Consider the following 14,854-nt stretch of genomic DNA (forward strand, 5'->3'; position numbering starts at 1 on the left):
AACACTATGGGGACTAGAGCAATGACGACTTTGTCAGAGCAGTTAATGTGAGGATAGTTGGTTGGTGGCCAGGGGTTCAAGGACACACCGCCTCTCTAGTCGTTCGACTGAAGGCCAACAAGCACTGCTTTCTAGTTGGCTATGCAAGTTGTTGACTGAAATAATAGGCTGAGTGGGAGTGCTTATAGGATCGATTTAGTGATAGACCAACAAGTATCGCCTTTTTAGTTATCTATGCAAGTTGTCGGCTCACGGAATCGGTCGTAGGAGCAACTCGAGTTGCCAGTTTCTAGAATGATTAAGCGTGAGGTGGACACACGTCGGGTTCTTAGTAGAGATTAATACTTGGTTAACTTGCAGCCTAAAACATTGGCCCCCTTCCACTTGAACTTGTCTAGCTGAGTACGGGTGGAAGTTCGAACGGTTGTCGGTCGGTGAGTTCTGAAGCATATTTATGAAGAAAGCGACGGGCTGCTGTTGAAGTGACCTTTTGACGTCAGCAGATATGATGCGCTGTTGTTGCTTTGATTTACGAGATGGATGGCGTATCAATCAACGGGCAGCGCTTCGATACTCTTATGTGTGCTTCGATTTCCAAGGTTGATATTGGTCGTCTGTTCCTATCTGAGTCGTCCGTCAAGATCTTGACACATGTCTTCTATCAAGCCTATATGTATAGACCATTCTGAGAAGAGCTTAGTTTACAAAGCTATCTTCCATCTGATCTAAATAACCCTAGCGCTCTACGTTGAACGATTTCCAATAAAAACTCCGATGAACTACAATGGCTTCCTCCACCTCCACTTTTGACAGCAACGAGATAAGGATCAACCTCCTCCGCCTATTCTGCTCGAAAGTTTGTGTACTGGAACTCGAAGCTTATTATGATCGCTTTGACCTTCCTAAAGCTTTTACAGTATTGGCACCGGAGAGGTAAGAGGCTATATATCACCATCGCGGTGATAGGGCTTTGATTTACTTGAAGCATTTGGAGTACGAACTTTGTCTAATGTTGCACCCTTTCATCCACCAGGTTTGTGAAGATTTAGGGGTATTCCCTTCTCAGATCAAGCTGAACTCGATCGCTACTTTGGTGGCGTATGTGGTGATCTGCCACCGAGTCAGTGCCGTGCTGAGTCTACGCGTGCTGGGCCATCTGGTCAGTGTCAAGACAACCAAAAAGGAAGGGTAGTACCATCTCTAGGAATTGGGCGGCTCCAAACTCATCTCTAATGCTCCTGACTCGAACAAAGATTGGAAGGAGAAGTTCATGTGGATTTTTAGGGCCGACCTCATCCTGCTTTGTCCAACTTGGCCCGAGGTCAATAAGGATATGCTAAAGCTAGGCTTGCTTAAGAATGAGGATAAGCGGGGTGTCGAGAAGGTCTGAGCCTATGTCAAATCGAGGGAGATTAACAACCTCTTCGAGCCGGCTGTCCTCCAAGTGGTCGGCCCATCTCGTGTGCTGCCGACCGAGTAAGATAAAATCTGAGAGGCACTCTTGGTGCTCCCCTTAAAGAGTTAGATGAGGCACAACTAGGGTAGGCAATTAGACCCCAAAAGTGCCTGAGGGGTGAGTTTGCTCCTGAGGAGGCTGAAACGGTGGTGGGGAATGCTGCCGAAATGACAGCTCGACTAGCAAGGCAGAGTGCTACCGCTTAGGCCGAGAGATAGGAGAAGGAGAAGAGAAGAATGATGGGGAAAGTGAGTGGCCGAGGTCCTCACAGAGGTACCGAGCTAGCTCGGATTGGGTCATAAGGAGGAGTGGAAGCAAGCGCTCCTGCCTCAGCCCCGAAAGTCGGGCAACATCCTCCAGCTCTAGCGCTCCCCACCCTAACCCGATCAAGATTATCGTATTTGATGAAGCATCCTTTGCTCCACTTGCAGGGGAGGAGGAAGTGGTCAAGCCTAGGGAGGCTGAGGTTTGAGCTGAAGAGGAGACAACTCAAGCTCCCCTACATGAGCCGGTCCAAAGGCCAGGCAAGGCACTGGCTGAGGGAGATATTGGCCCTACCTCCGCCAGGTGAGGAGTCAACTGGGGCAGCTCTAACTCTAGGGACCAACTTCCAGTGGTTGTTCCACCATTGTATTGACAAGCTTTACCCGAACATGTGGGGGCCACTAAAGGATATGCTAATTGGCTCGTCCAGAGATGGCCTGCGATATGACAGAAAGCCATCCTCAGACAACCGAATACGTGGCCAAGTGATCTCTCGATAAGAGGAGCTCAGTCTTGGAGTCCCGGATGGTCCAGGCTTGAGTCTTAGAGCAATTCTATCTCCCTAGGGATGACGAAATCCTCAAGGGGATGCCCCTTGTCGGCCTTCACCAAGCCCTCAAGGATTATCATTTGCAGGAGGCTCCGATAAAGCAGGAGCTGTTCTCTCGACTGGAGCTCATATGAGACCTCACTGTTAAGTTTCAAGAGGTGCAGGAGGCTAACATGGTGGCTCTAGAGGAGGCTGAGAAGAAAGCTGTTGCCATGGTGGTCGAGCTGGATACCTAGAAACAAAGTGACGACAAATGGCACCGAGAGCTGGAGACTCGGGACAAGATGATCGAGGGACTCAAGGTCCATAGCTATAAGAAGTCGTCCACCATCGAGAAGCTTAAAGAAGACGCTGGTCATCTTTAGCATAAGATTCTCAAGCGAGATGGTCGAGTGGATTACCTGAAGAGTGAGCTCAAACTTGAGAGGAGAGAGAGCTAGATTTCCTTTGAACGTGCTCAGTCTGCTCGCAGAGAAGTCAATAACCTCCAGGTACAGCTTAAAGAGGAGGTGACCACCCATGAGTTGCTGAAGAAGGAGGTGACTTGAGCGGCATTGGAGGCCGAGTAGCAACGAGAGTTGCTTCTTACTAAAGTTCAAGTACTGCAGGGTTGCCTCGACTATCTCAAGTCTGAGGCCTTTAGGGTAGAAGTAGTGGATAAATATCGTGACAACCCTCTAGGCAAGGTAGAGGTAGCTCTAGCTTGTAAAGCTGGCTTCAACTTCCTCTTGGGCCAGATCCCTCATGAATCTCAACTCAGCCCAAATCGTCTGTATTATCCCTCCTAAGTTGTCATGTGTCTCGATATCTTAAAGGAGATGGAGATGAAAGGAGGCAGGCTAGTACTGGATGTTGACAATAGGGACGAAGGAGGTGAGGAGTCGGAAGGAGGTTTTGATCAAGCTGAAGAGGATATCTCTGCTTCTCCTTAGCCGACTTCAACTCTAGAGTCGGGTGTCGTTTGCCCAGTCCTACTCTTGATCCGAGCCGAGCTCCTTAAAAATTCATGTATCCTGCTTCCTTTTTTTATTGATGAACGTAAATGTTGATGTAAATATTAGTGTGAACATTATTTGACATGTGAATAAAAAAGTCACATTTTTTCCTTCTCAATTTATGAATCTTTCTTGCATTTGTTTAATGCGTTGTTTGAGTCCATTGAGAGTCGCGACGACTTAGTCGTTACAGAGAATATGGCGACTCAACCTCATACTTTGTCTCATTAAATATGACCATAATGTTTTAAAAATGCATGCCTTGATCTTACAAATGTGCCAAGGTCTTGCTATGAATATGCTAATCACAAATGTTTATCTTTGTGAATTTAGACCGCGTACCTTTGAGTATCAATCAACTTTTTTTTGCTTTTGTTAGGATGACTCGAATGCATGCCTTGGATTTACTCGTAAGGACACCAATATCTTAAGATATATGCCTTGGGCTTAGGAAGATGCCAAAGTTTTCTAGCCGATGTAAGTTGAATCGATGTGCATTGGCTTTATCCTGAGTAGGTATCGAGTTCTTATGTGTCAAAGTCAACCGAGTCGAGGCGTGCGCCTTGGTTTTACCCTGAGTAAGTACCAAAGTCTTTTTGTCGATGGAGTGCCTTGGTTTTTTTCATAAATGATACCAAGGTCTTTTGAGTCGGTCGCGTCATTGTGTGTCTTGGTTTTATCCCGAAGGGGTACCAAGGTCTTTTTGTCGATGGAGTGTCTAGGTTTTATTCAAAAAATGATACCAAGGTCTTTCGAGTTGGTTGCGTCATTGTGTGCCTTAGTTTTATCCTGAGGGGGGTACCAAGAACTTTTGTTGATGGCGCGTATTGGTCTTACCCTGAGTAGGTACCAAGGTCTTTTGAGTCGATGCTGACTAAGTCGAGGATGAAGGACCAATGAAAGCTGTGGATAGATAGAAAAATTATCTTGTTTGGAGATAGTGCAATTAATGCGATTATCTTGGGGAATTTTATGTGCCTTGGGCTTAGACATGGAAAAATTCCAAGGTCTTTAGCTGAGGCAGACTAGCTTCTTAGCAACCTCCTTCCTCTGATCCCTATTTTTGGATTTGTTTGGTATGGGGTTAATTTTGGAGGGTCCTTTGCCACTTTCTTCCTTGACGGGGTCGGCCCCTACCGCTAACTCGATCACCATTGATGTCATTGCTGCTGTCGTTGCTGTCGTTGCTGTTGCTTTAGCTGTCCTGGCTGCCTTCTTATAGGCTCGGTATCAACCAGGAAGTGGTGCACAAACTTCTCGCTAAGCTACACAAAGCTATTGATGGACTTCTTGGGAAATGAGTTCCACCATAGCTTGTTCGCTTCCCGAAAGGTGATAGGAAAATACCTACAAATGATTGGCTCCGGCGCCTGTAGCATGATCATCATATCATAATAATTCTGAGCATGCTCGACTGGATCTCATTCACCTTTGTACTTCTCCACGTAAGACATCTTGAATTTGTCATAAGTAGCATTCATGATGCTGGCGGCAAGGAGAGTGTTCCCCCCCAATAGCTTCAGTGGTTGGCTAAAAGGTCCGGTTGTAGTCAGATACAAGGTTAGCGATAGAGGAGCCAAGAGCGGCATGAGGATGCCGAGGGCCGCGTGATGCCATCCTTGTGGGATGCTCTCGGTCGTCATATGTCCATAGCTTGGGTTCTCCCTTATCGCTTACATGTACTGCTAGTGCTGTCGAGGAGGGGCTACAAAGCGAGTTTGCTGGCAAGGCAGGGGAGAAGTGTGCTCAGCTTGGTCTCCTTGCTGTCCAGTCAACGTGACATGTCCAAGGGAGGAGGAACGAATGGCTAGCCCATGGGAGGTGGAGGAACAATTGAGGCGGCGGGCTATTAGGGAGGAATTTAGCTGAGAAGCTCATTTGTGAAAGTGGCAAACTGCTGCTAAAAAGACCGAGTAATCCTCTGAGTGGATTCTTCCAACTGGGCCTGAGTGACATAGCCCGCTTGTGATTCTTTAGGAAGTGGGTTGAAAGCTCGACTAGGGCGTTCAGAACCAGACATCTTGCTAGAACAATGATGAAGGGTCCCACGGTAGGCTCCAAACTGTTGATGCTAGTTATCAAGCAGGGGGTTTGCGGATGGATTAATTATGGTGGTGTTTGGATCCTCAAGCTCCTTCAGATGCCTGGCTCTAGGGCCCTTGAAGAACTCGTAAGAGGTCGGAGTTGGATTCTCTGGTGGTACTTTTAACGATCAAGTTAGTATCTAAGCTTGAGTGGAGAGATACAAAAAAGTGATGAAGTTAATCCAAAGTTTCAGAGTTCCATGGAGCCGAAGCCATTACCTCATGCAGTGCAGCTTACTTTTATAGCAGATCGGGAAGGGAAAAAAGATAACTTGGGCCGATTCTAGGCAAGTAGCTGACTCGGCAGGTGTCTTATAGGTGTTGGCTGCGGACGAGGATAAGTCATTCAAGTAGTTGTACAAAGGCGACAACACCTGCTTGGTGCTTATTGGGTCTGATAAGTGATAAAGACTATGGGGACTAGAGCAATGATGACTTTGTTAGTGACCAGGGGTTCAAGGACACACCGCCTCTCTAGTCGTTCGGTTGAAGGCCGACAAACACCGCTTTTCTAATTGGCTATGCAAGTTGTCGGCTGGAACAATAGTCCGAGTGCGAGTGCTTATAGGATCGATCTGGTTGGTAGGCCGATAAGTTCCGCCTTTTTAGTTGGCTACGCAAGTTATCGGCTTATGGAATCGGCTACAGGAACAACTCGAGTTGTCAGTTTCTGGAATGATTAAGCGTGGGGTGGACAAGCATCGGCTTCCCAGCATAGATTAGTACTTGGTTAGCTTGCAAAAAATGGGAATTCCCACTTAAATGGAAATAAAAGAATAATACATAACTTTTAAATATACTCATTTACACTTCATTCTCTAATTGTAAGTAATCATGAGAATGGAAAGGAGTATTTCCCTTCCTTGTTTTATTCAATTCCCATTTCACTCTTTAAATAAGTCATCCCAATGGATTCGTAGCAGATTCATGGTTTGATGGGCATTTGTTGGATATTCTATTTGCTTCGAGATTCTATTGCATGAGTTAGAAATCAAGCTAGAGTGCACGCGATGTTAAATTTGTAATTTCGTCCAGTACAGATTCGAACTCCCTTGAGCGCGCATGCGTGACTTTGTGTGACTTTGTTCAAATGTGGAGATTTGTAGTGTGGGTCTGGCATCTATTCGGTTTAAATGTGATTTAATTTAAAAAGACGGTGGAATTTTGTTTTACATCAAATAAAGAGCAAAATGGATGGATGATTAAATGTGCTTGGACTTGTTAGTAATTTGGGTGGAGTTCATCACACAATCCAGTGGGCGGATCAAACAGGGCCCAACTGCGTCCTTTAAGTGGGGCAGGCCTCCTAATTCTAAGGCGTTAGAATTTTGTCCACTTCTATATATATATATATATTATATATATATATATATATATATATATATATAGATTAATGGGTATCCTTATCATAGGAGGGGATTTTTCTCCTTAACGTCTCTAAAATCACATGATTGAGCGACATTGTGGATGATCCGCTCCGTTGAACTTGATATACATATTCTAAAACCCCAACACACCAAGTTTGGGGTGAACCCGTAGTCGTTTTACTCTTCATCCACTCGTATCAATTTAACGGTTTGAATGAATAGAACTTTTCACATGGCTCGATGGAGGTCAAACGAAGACGGATTCACCCCAAACTTGGCTGTGTTGGGGTTTTAGAATATGTATATCAAGTTTCAACGCGAGCGGATTATCCATAATGTCGCTCAATCATGTGATTTTAGAGGCATCAAGGAGGGAAATCCCCTCCTATGACAAGGATACCCATTAATCTCATATATATATATATATATATATTATATATATATATATATATATATATATATATATTATATATATATATAATATATATATATATATATATATATATCTAAAACCCCAACACACCAAGTTTGGGTGAATCCGTTCGTCGTTTGACCCTCCATCGAGCCATGTGAAAAGTTCTATTCATTTCAAAACCGTTTAAATTGATACGAGTGGATGAAGGGTCAAACGACGACGGGTTCACCCCAAACTTGGTGTGTTGGGTTTTAGAATATGTAGATCAAGTGTTCAACGGAGCGGATCATTCACAATGTCGCTCAACATGTGATTTTAGAGGCTCAAGGAGCGAATTCCTCCCTATGACAAGGATACCCATTAATAATATATATATATATATATATATATATATATATATATATATATATATATGTATGTATTTGGGTCCTCTAGTGGGCAGGCTCCTAATTCTAAGGGCGTTAGAATTTTGTCCACTTCTATATATATATATATATATATATATATTATATATATATATATATATATATATGCACCTGCAGAGCATAAAAATATAGAAAAATACTACCGTCATCTCATTTCTCTTCTAAATTATGTGATTTAGTAATGGTACAGTACATGTAAGCTCTTCACCGTCTCTTAGTGTAATTGCTTGCCAAACATTGGTTGAAGATCAAGACTAGGTGTGTGACGATTCCGTCAAAAGACCCAAACAAGTAAAATCTAAACAAGAGATCTTATATTTATATATGATCATGTTCAGTCTACGGAACTCACATCCCAAAAGGTGACGATTCCGTCTAAAGACCCAAACAAGTAAAATCTAAACAAGAGATCTTATATTTATATATGATCATGTTCAGTCTACGGAACTCACATCCCAAAAGGATTAATCATTTTGAGTCAATTGAATCCAAATAGATTAACTAGTCCATCTTCTTCACGAGCCTTTCCAACTGTACAATCCAGATGAGTTTTGAGAATTACACGAGCGCCCTCATTAAAGTTTAACCATTTTTTATCCTATGTTCAGATATCACCCATCACAAATGTCGCAGAAGAAGTCAAACATAGCAATAACATCTCAATTATATTTATTGGAAACTACTCTCATTATGAAGTCCAATATCCCACATGGTCAAATAAACAACCGTCTTGACTTATTAAAAATCTGCCTCCAATGGAATTGTACAGATAAATATTAAGTTCCTGCAATTAGACAAGCAACCCACAGCTTCTCAGTTTCAAACTAATGAAAGCTCCCCTGCAGGAATAGATCTCTTGACCAATTTAGCCCATGCTTCATTTGTCTCCATGATGACCTTCATAGCATAATCCTGCTCAACAAGAGAGACAAATTATAACTAAATCAGAAAGCACTTTGTACAAAATTTTATAGACACAAGCTTTAATGTTAGCTTGAAAATGCCCAAGCAAGCATCAATACCATTCACTCGCTTTTTAATATATGAATACTATACAATCATAAAAAAAACAATGGTTAATTGCGGAAGATCCCTTGTACTATCGCCAAATTGGACCTACTGCCCTCGTAGTTCTGTTGTTGCGGATAGTCCCCTTTGAAAGAGTTTGCTGCAGATAAATCCCACGAGTAAAATCCACTGTTGCTGATAGACTCCCTAAAAAGGGTCAAAAAATTTTACTCAAGGGGTCTATCTGCAACAATAGAATACAGGGGTAGTGATACTACATGGGGTCTATCCACAATTAGCCCTAAAAACAATTCCCAAGGTTTACATGAATCGTGAAACATGACATGAATACAAACAATAAAATCCTGCAGATTTACCTTGTTTGCTGCCTTGTCGCCAAGACCAAATTTATTGGCAGGCTTTCCATCTGGAATCTTGTAATCTCTGAACCAGTCCCTTATTGCAGTAAGAGTGCCCTGAAGTAAAAATAAACAATCAAATTTAAACACAAAATGAGAACAGATCACAGTTAAAACAACATAAGCATCTCAAACTCACAATAACAAAAAGATAAAAAATAAAAATATAAGATAAAAAAATAAAATAATTATCTATTAAAATCTAACCATCTAAGGTGCTTCTATAATCAGCTTGTAATGTAAAACTAAATTTATGAAGGTAAAATAGAAGAGAAATCAGTTGACAAAATTAGGGTTTGAAATGGACACAGATCTACAGAGAAGAAATAGGCAGGTCTCAAAAATCAACACTCATGAGTCAATGGAACTCTTTTTTTTTTCCATTCATCAGTTCTGATCATTCTGATGATAATAACCATATTTGTAAGTAACTCAAACTTTTAAACAAAGTCAACTTAAAATCTTAATATGAATTTATGAGATAGACTTCTAAAAAAATGAAACTACCAACTAGGTAAATCCTAAAACATAACTTAATTGTGCAAGGTGGAGTGGGGTTCAGCATCACCACATTGTTTAATGCATAGATGATGAGGTATTTTGATATTCAAATGGAAGGAAACCGATGTTTGGGTTCATGAAATTACAGGAAAATGCTTCTCAACATCATTCACATCATTTACAAGGGAAGCTCTAGGATCATCCAATGAAATTGCAACGATCTTCCAGTCCAGCTCCCCTTCATCAATCATGGCTAGAGCACCCAAAGGCTTGACCTTGAGAACATCACCAATCTTAGCCCGAGCATCACCTATCTCAACAACATCAACTGAAAAAAGAAGCAAAAACAACAAGAGTAAACATCAAACCTGTTTTACAAGTTAAAATGGATTCTTCATACTGCAGAATATTAAGCATGATCAGCATCAGAGGTTAAAAATGTTCTGCATCTTGTAGTATACTTCTCCGACATCTGGATATATCACCAAATGTGAAAACACGAGTTTCAAACTCTCCTTCGACTGCAATCTTCATCCAGCGGAAATGTAATTTTGTATTTTCTTTTTCCCCCTTTTTTAGATTTTAGATTGCTCTTAGGTATATCAGGCATTGTTTTAATTATCCGCCGACATATATACTGATATCATTTTTTTATCTTTTGATTTTAACATTTTCTTTGTTTTTTCTTTTTTAGATTGCTCTGAAGTATATCAGGCATTGTTTTAAATATCTACTTACGTACTGATATTTCCTTTTAAAAGACTTCCCTCAAAATGATATGATTTTAATTTATCTTTTGTGGTAATTTTCGGTGATATATCAGAAGATTCCCGAACATGCGATGACATTTTAGCCTCAAACAATCGACTAAATGTTGCAATTTTGATTTGTACTTTTCATTCATTTAAATGATCAGGTTTGGAGTTATGCTCAATTGAGATCTAAACCCAAATCGATACCTGTTTATGTAAATAAGCAAAAAGAATAAATAGGGCAACAATTGAATACAAACTCTTTCGCGAGGAGTTTGCATCTCTTTTCAGTATTGGGAAAATGCAGCTGATGATTGACTATTTCTCTTTCCCTGTAAATTAAAGACAGCATTCAATTCCCAACCATTTACATCAAGGTGTATTGTATGCTGCAGCAACCTCCCAACTGTACCTCCATCATGACCGCTTTCATCAATAAGCCTCCGTTGTCTAGACTGCTTGTTGTCAGTAAGTTTCTCTCGCCCTAAATCTCCCACCATTTAAATCTCTTTCCCCATTTTCATTATAGATGGTGGATTAAGTTTTGGCTTAGAAGTGTCAAAAAAAGAACAATTTCATGCGAAATAGGTTTAGTCATAATAGTGTCATACACTTGGAAATATTACTAATTTCTTTTAATAATTTTGTTAGTTCCTTTCTTCACAACTTCATTCCCTGATGCAACAAGCGCATACATCTATGACATGTATACGTGTTAGCCTACAAGACACCCCAATATTTACTAAATACCCTTCATATCAGCCATCTGATATGGAAATTTTCCGTCCAATATGCCCTCAACATCCGACATTTAGAACACTAATATCAGGTAATTGCTCTCATAGTTCCTCTCTATTAATAAAATTCAGATAACCTGTTTATTTTCTTCCACTACGGAAAAGAATGGGTTCAAATTTACCTGGGTCATTGTCCCCAAATGCCCCATCAACTTCAGCATTGGCAAATGTTGGATCTTCCCAAGTTTGTGGAAGCAACCCATAATTCCAATTTATGTTATACCTGAGATTGACACAGTGCAAGTTAAACAATAAATTAGTAATTAATAAACCAGCAGAACTGTTGCAAAAGCTTTTATGTTATATTTGATAGTGATACATTGCAAGTGAAACAATAACTTAGTAACTAAATTAATGCAAAAGCTTCTAACAGCTGAATGAATAACCAAGTTCATTCCCTAAAAAAATATATAAAGAAACCTAGGTAATGTTGTTTGAGGAACCACGGACAAAAAGCCATCAGAGGATGTTATTGCACCTCAAACAATCTTGAACTAGCACAAAGAATACCCAAGGATACATAGAAATAAAGGGAGAGGGTGCAAATAACTAGGGGACAGGAAATAGCTGAAGGTTAACCAAGGGAAAAAAACCGAAGTAGGATAACAACCTCGAAAGATGTCTCTTTGGCTTTGAAAAACGTAGCATTTCTTTCAGCCTAAATGCACCATAGCAGATTCATTATCAAAAAGAGCAAACCACATGAGAAATTCGACTTTCAAAAATGGTGTTGCATTCCAGATATTGATGGCATCTATGATCTCCAGAAGGTTAGGATGAATATAAAAATAGAGATATTTAGCATTCAAGAACCAAAGGAATGAAGGGACCAGGAGATGGACGTTGTTTGTTTACAATAGAGCGGGTGTTCATTCGAACTTGAGTCACTTTGAGGCATCCGTGAACTTGACTTGAGCAAATGTAGGAAGGCATAAAGGGCACATTAATATAGGAGAAGGAAGCCACAGAAGATAGGCACCCATCCATGGAGACAGTATTGGAAGATGGTGCAAGCCAATAGGTCAAAAATTAGTAGGTAAAAAGAACTAAAAGGTAAGGAAGGTAAAAATTAAGATGTTTTCTGACGAAAAATGTAGAGACAGATGTTCAACTCATAGAAACAAACAGGGAAATTTCTTCCCATCAAATTACTGATCGAAACGCAACAAGAGAATTTCAAAACATAAAAAGAACACTAGAAAACATAAAAATCATACACTAATTGTAATGCTTGAGATAAGCCACAAGATCAGATGCCAGATTCCCATATAAGTAGATAGGTTCATGTATTTGCACACAAGCATTATCATTATCAAAACAATTCCCATAAGTCGTGGTCCATTATGCACCTGAAAGTTCCATGAAGCATTTGACAAAAATTCACAGTTGGACGCCAACTAGATGCCAGCCCCTAAATTGATACCAGATTTCTTGCCAAGAAAATACAGAAGTAGCAAAACAACAAAAAGGCTTGCCATGAACTCTAGAATTCAAGTTGCACAGTAGGAAAGTGACCTTATTAGTTATCACATAAAACCACACTAACTATAAGGCCCATAAAGCCAGTGAACTTATAAAGCATTTCCATATATTTCTATATATCAATAGTACCAAAGATATAAAGCATGACAAAAAATCCCTCCCACGCTGTGAGCACCAATAAGAAGATTAACATGCAATGAGGTGCTATATAAACACATGAACATAACTAAGAAGATTTTCACCATTTAAATTATTATAGGAAATATTGCTAGATCACTGCATCCTTTTTATTTCTATACAATATTCCTCTTCCTTTATTTTTCTCTCAAATATATCTGAACCCTTCAGATAGATTTAATACGATTATCGTCATATAACTAATGTGTCAGAAAGCACAAACGCAGTAGGTTTAGATAGGTAGACTCCGCTTTTCCTATTAAGAATTCTAAGATATAAGCCAAAATACAAGACTTTTGACCATGGAATACTTTTTCGTATCAGTTTGACACTTACAAGTTACGAAAATATAAAAGCCAAATTATGTGAGTTGTTGACTATGTAATCCTTTCATTTTTTATTCTGAAACTTACAAGAACAATGTCAGCATTAAGAAATATTAAATTTCAGTTGCTGACAAGCCGCATATACAGTAAATAAATCACAGCAATTGTCAGACCCTTACGACAGCAAATTTAGCAGCCAGAAGCCAATTCCAAAAAATTGAATAAATGCTTCAGTGCTGTCATTAATGTTGTCAATGTTCTACTAAATGAACCACAAAATCAAAAGTTAAAGGCTAAATTACCAGATTGGTATTTTTGGTAAGGCACACTTTCCAATATGATATTTTTATATGCTCCAGCAACATTAAGGTATTAATACTGAATGGCTGCTTACAATAAGGCATGAGTTCTCCCAGCGAAGCATCTGGCATGGAAGCGTCACGTGACCCTTTCTGGACCATTAACGCATATGTGGCACTGACTTAATGATATGACAAGGATAAACAATAAGTAATCGTCTAAAATGTGTAAGACCGTGAAACTTGTATGTTTTGCATTTTTGTTTTAGATTAACCAAGCAAAAATATTGATGAACACTTCTCAAGAAAGTCATTTGATCTCATAATGCTTTCGTGCCAGATTCTTTGCTGACGGCAAGCATTCATGTCTTATCCAAAAGTTAAAAAGGGACCAAAGCGTAATTTTCAGAAGAACTCCTGAATTTTTGGGTGATTTTCCAAAACCCTCCTAAACTTTGGGGAGTTTTTCAAAACCCCTTAAAACTTTGAGAAGTTCCGCAAACTGAAATACACATTTTGAAAAAATAACTTCCTCTTAGTAAAACCATAAAAAAAGTTGCCGCCAAAACTTTCCTGTTTCCCTCTATCCTATGTTTCTCGAAAAACCAGGCGCACAATTTATCCCAAAGTTCAGATGAAACTTTCGGAAAGGTCACCTGTGTTGGGTGAACTACCAAATGTTAGGGCGGTTTTCTCTAATTAATAAAGTTAATAGAAGTTTCCTGGTGTTTTGTGAAATTTGCTGTGAAAATATCTTACTTGTAACAGTATATAATATTTCCATAATTAAATCCATGAAAAAGATGAAATGTTAATCTATGAATCAAAGGGTAAAACATCTTACGGATAATATCTCAGCTTCCCCTTCTTCGTATCCTGCTTAATCGGAGTATAGGGCTCATCTGTTGCCACCTCCATCTTCGCACTGCTCTCCTTCGGAATCTCGACCACAAAATTGAAAACCCCATCCCCCAATTTCAACGGGATATCATGCCAGGGGGAAACCTAAACACGAATGACTCAATTTTCAACACCAATCCACTAAATGGACAGGTTATTTACGCTTTAATACCCCAAAGTTTCACCTTTTTCACTCTGTACCCTGAACTTAACAAGTGCAAAAAGTTGACGTAAATTCCGTTCAAGAATATCAACACAGAAAAGTGAACCAGAAACAACATTTCTTACCAAGCTTAGGGAGAGTGAGGAACAAGTTAGGGCATTGAGGTTATCAATTTGTCAAAATAAAACTTAGGGTATAAAACTAAAAAAAAAAGGTTAAACCTTTGGGGCATTAAAGTGTGAATAATCCCTAAATAAACATCAAAATCGAAAAGAAAGGCGACCTTTTTGCCAGAGGAATCGAGGAAAAACACTCTGTAATCTAGGGTTTCGGGCTGCCCCTTCTCTTCGACGCTGATCTCGGGCTTGTGAAGGGCAGTGCAAGTGAGGATCTGGCGCTTTGAGAAGGACAAGGGTTTTTGCTTCGGAGCGAATGGTTGAAGATTGAAGAGGGATTTCGAACTGAGTCTTTGGA

At 40.0% G+C, this 14,854-nt stretch overlaps 1 protein-coding gene across 1 annotated transcript; it reads right to left on the bottom strand.

Moving 5' to 3' along the window:
- LOC109847775 (soluble inorganic pyrophosphatase 6, chloroplastic) lies at nucleotides 8,203-14,849 on the bottom strand (the record flags this gene model as incomplete). Its single annotated transcript, XM_020417014.1, has 6 exons — nucleotides 8,203-8,468; nucleotides 8,942-9,040; nucleotides 9,631-9,812; nucleotides 11,156-11,256; nucleotides 14,162-14,322; nucleotides 14,664-14,849. Coding segments are annotated over 6 exons (822 nt in total), but the record flags the coding sequence as incomplete, so codon positions are not given.

Source organism: Asparagus officinalis, chromosome 7, assembly GCF_001876935.1.
Source record: "Asparagus officinalis chromosome 7, Aspof.V1, whole genome shotgun sequence".
NCBI classification, from domain to species: Eukaryota; Viridiplantae; Streptophyta; class Magnoliopsida; order Asparagales; family Asparagaceae; genus Asparagus; species Asparagus officinalis.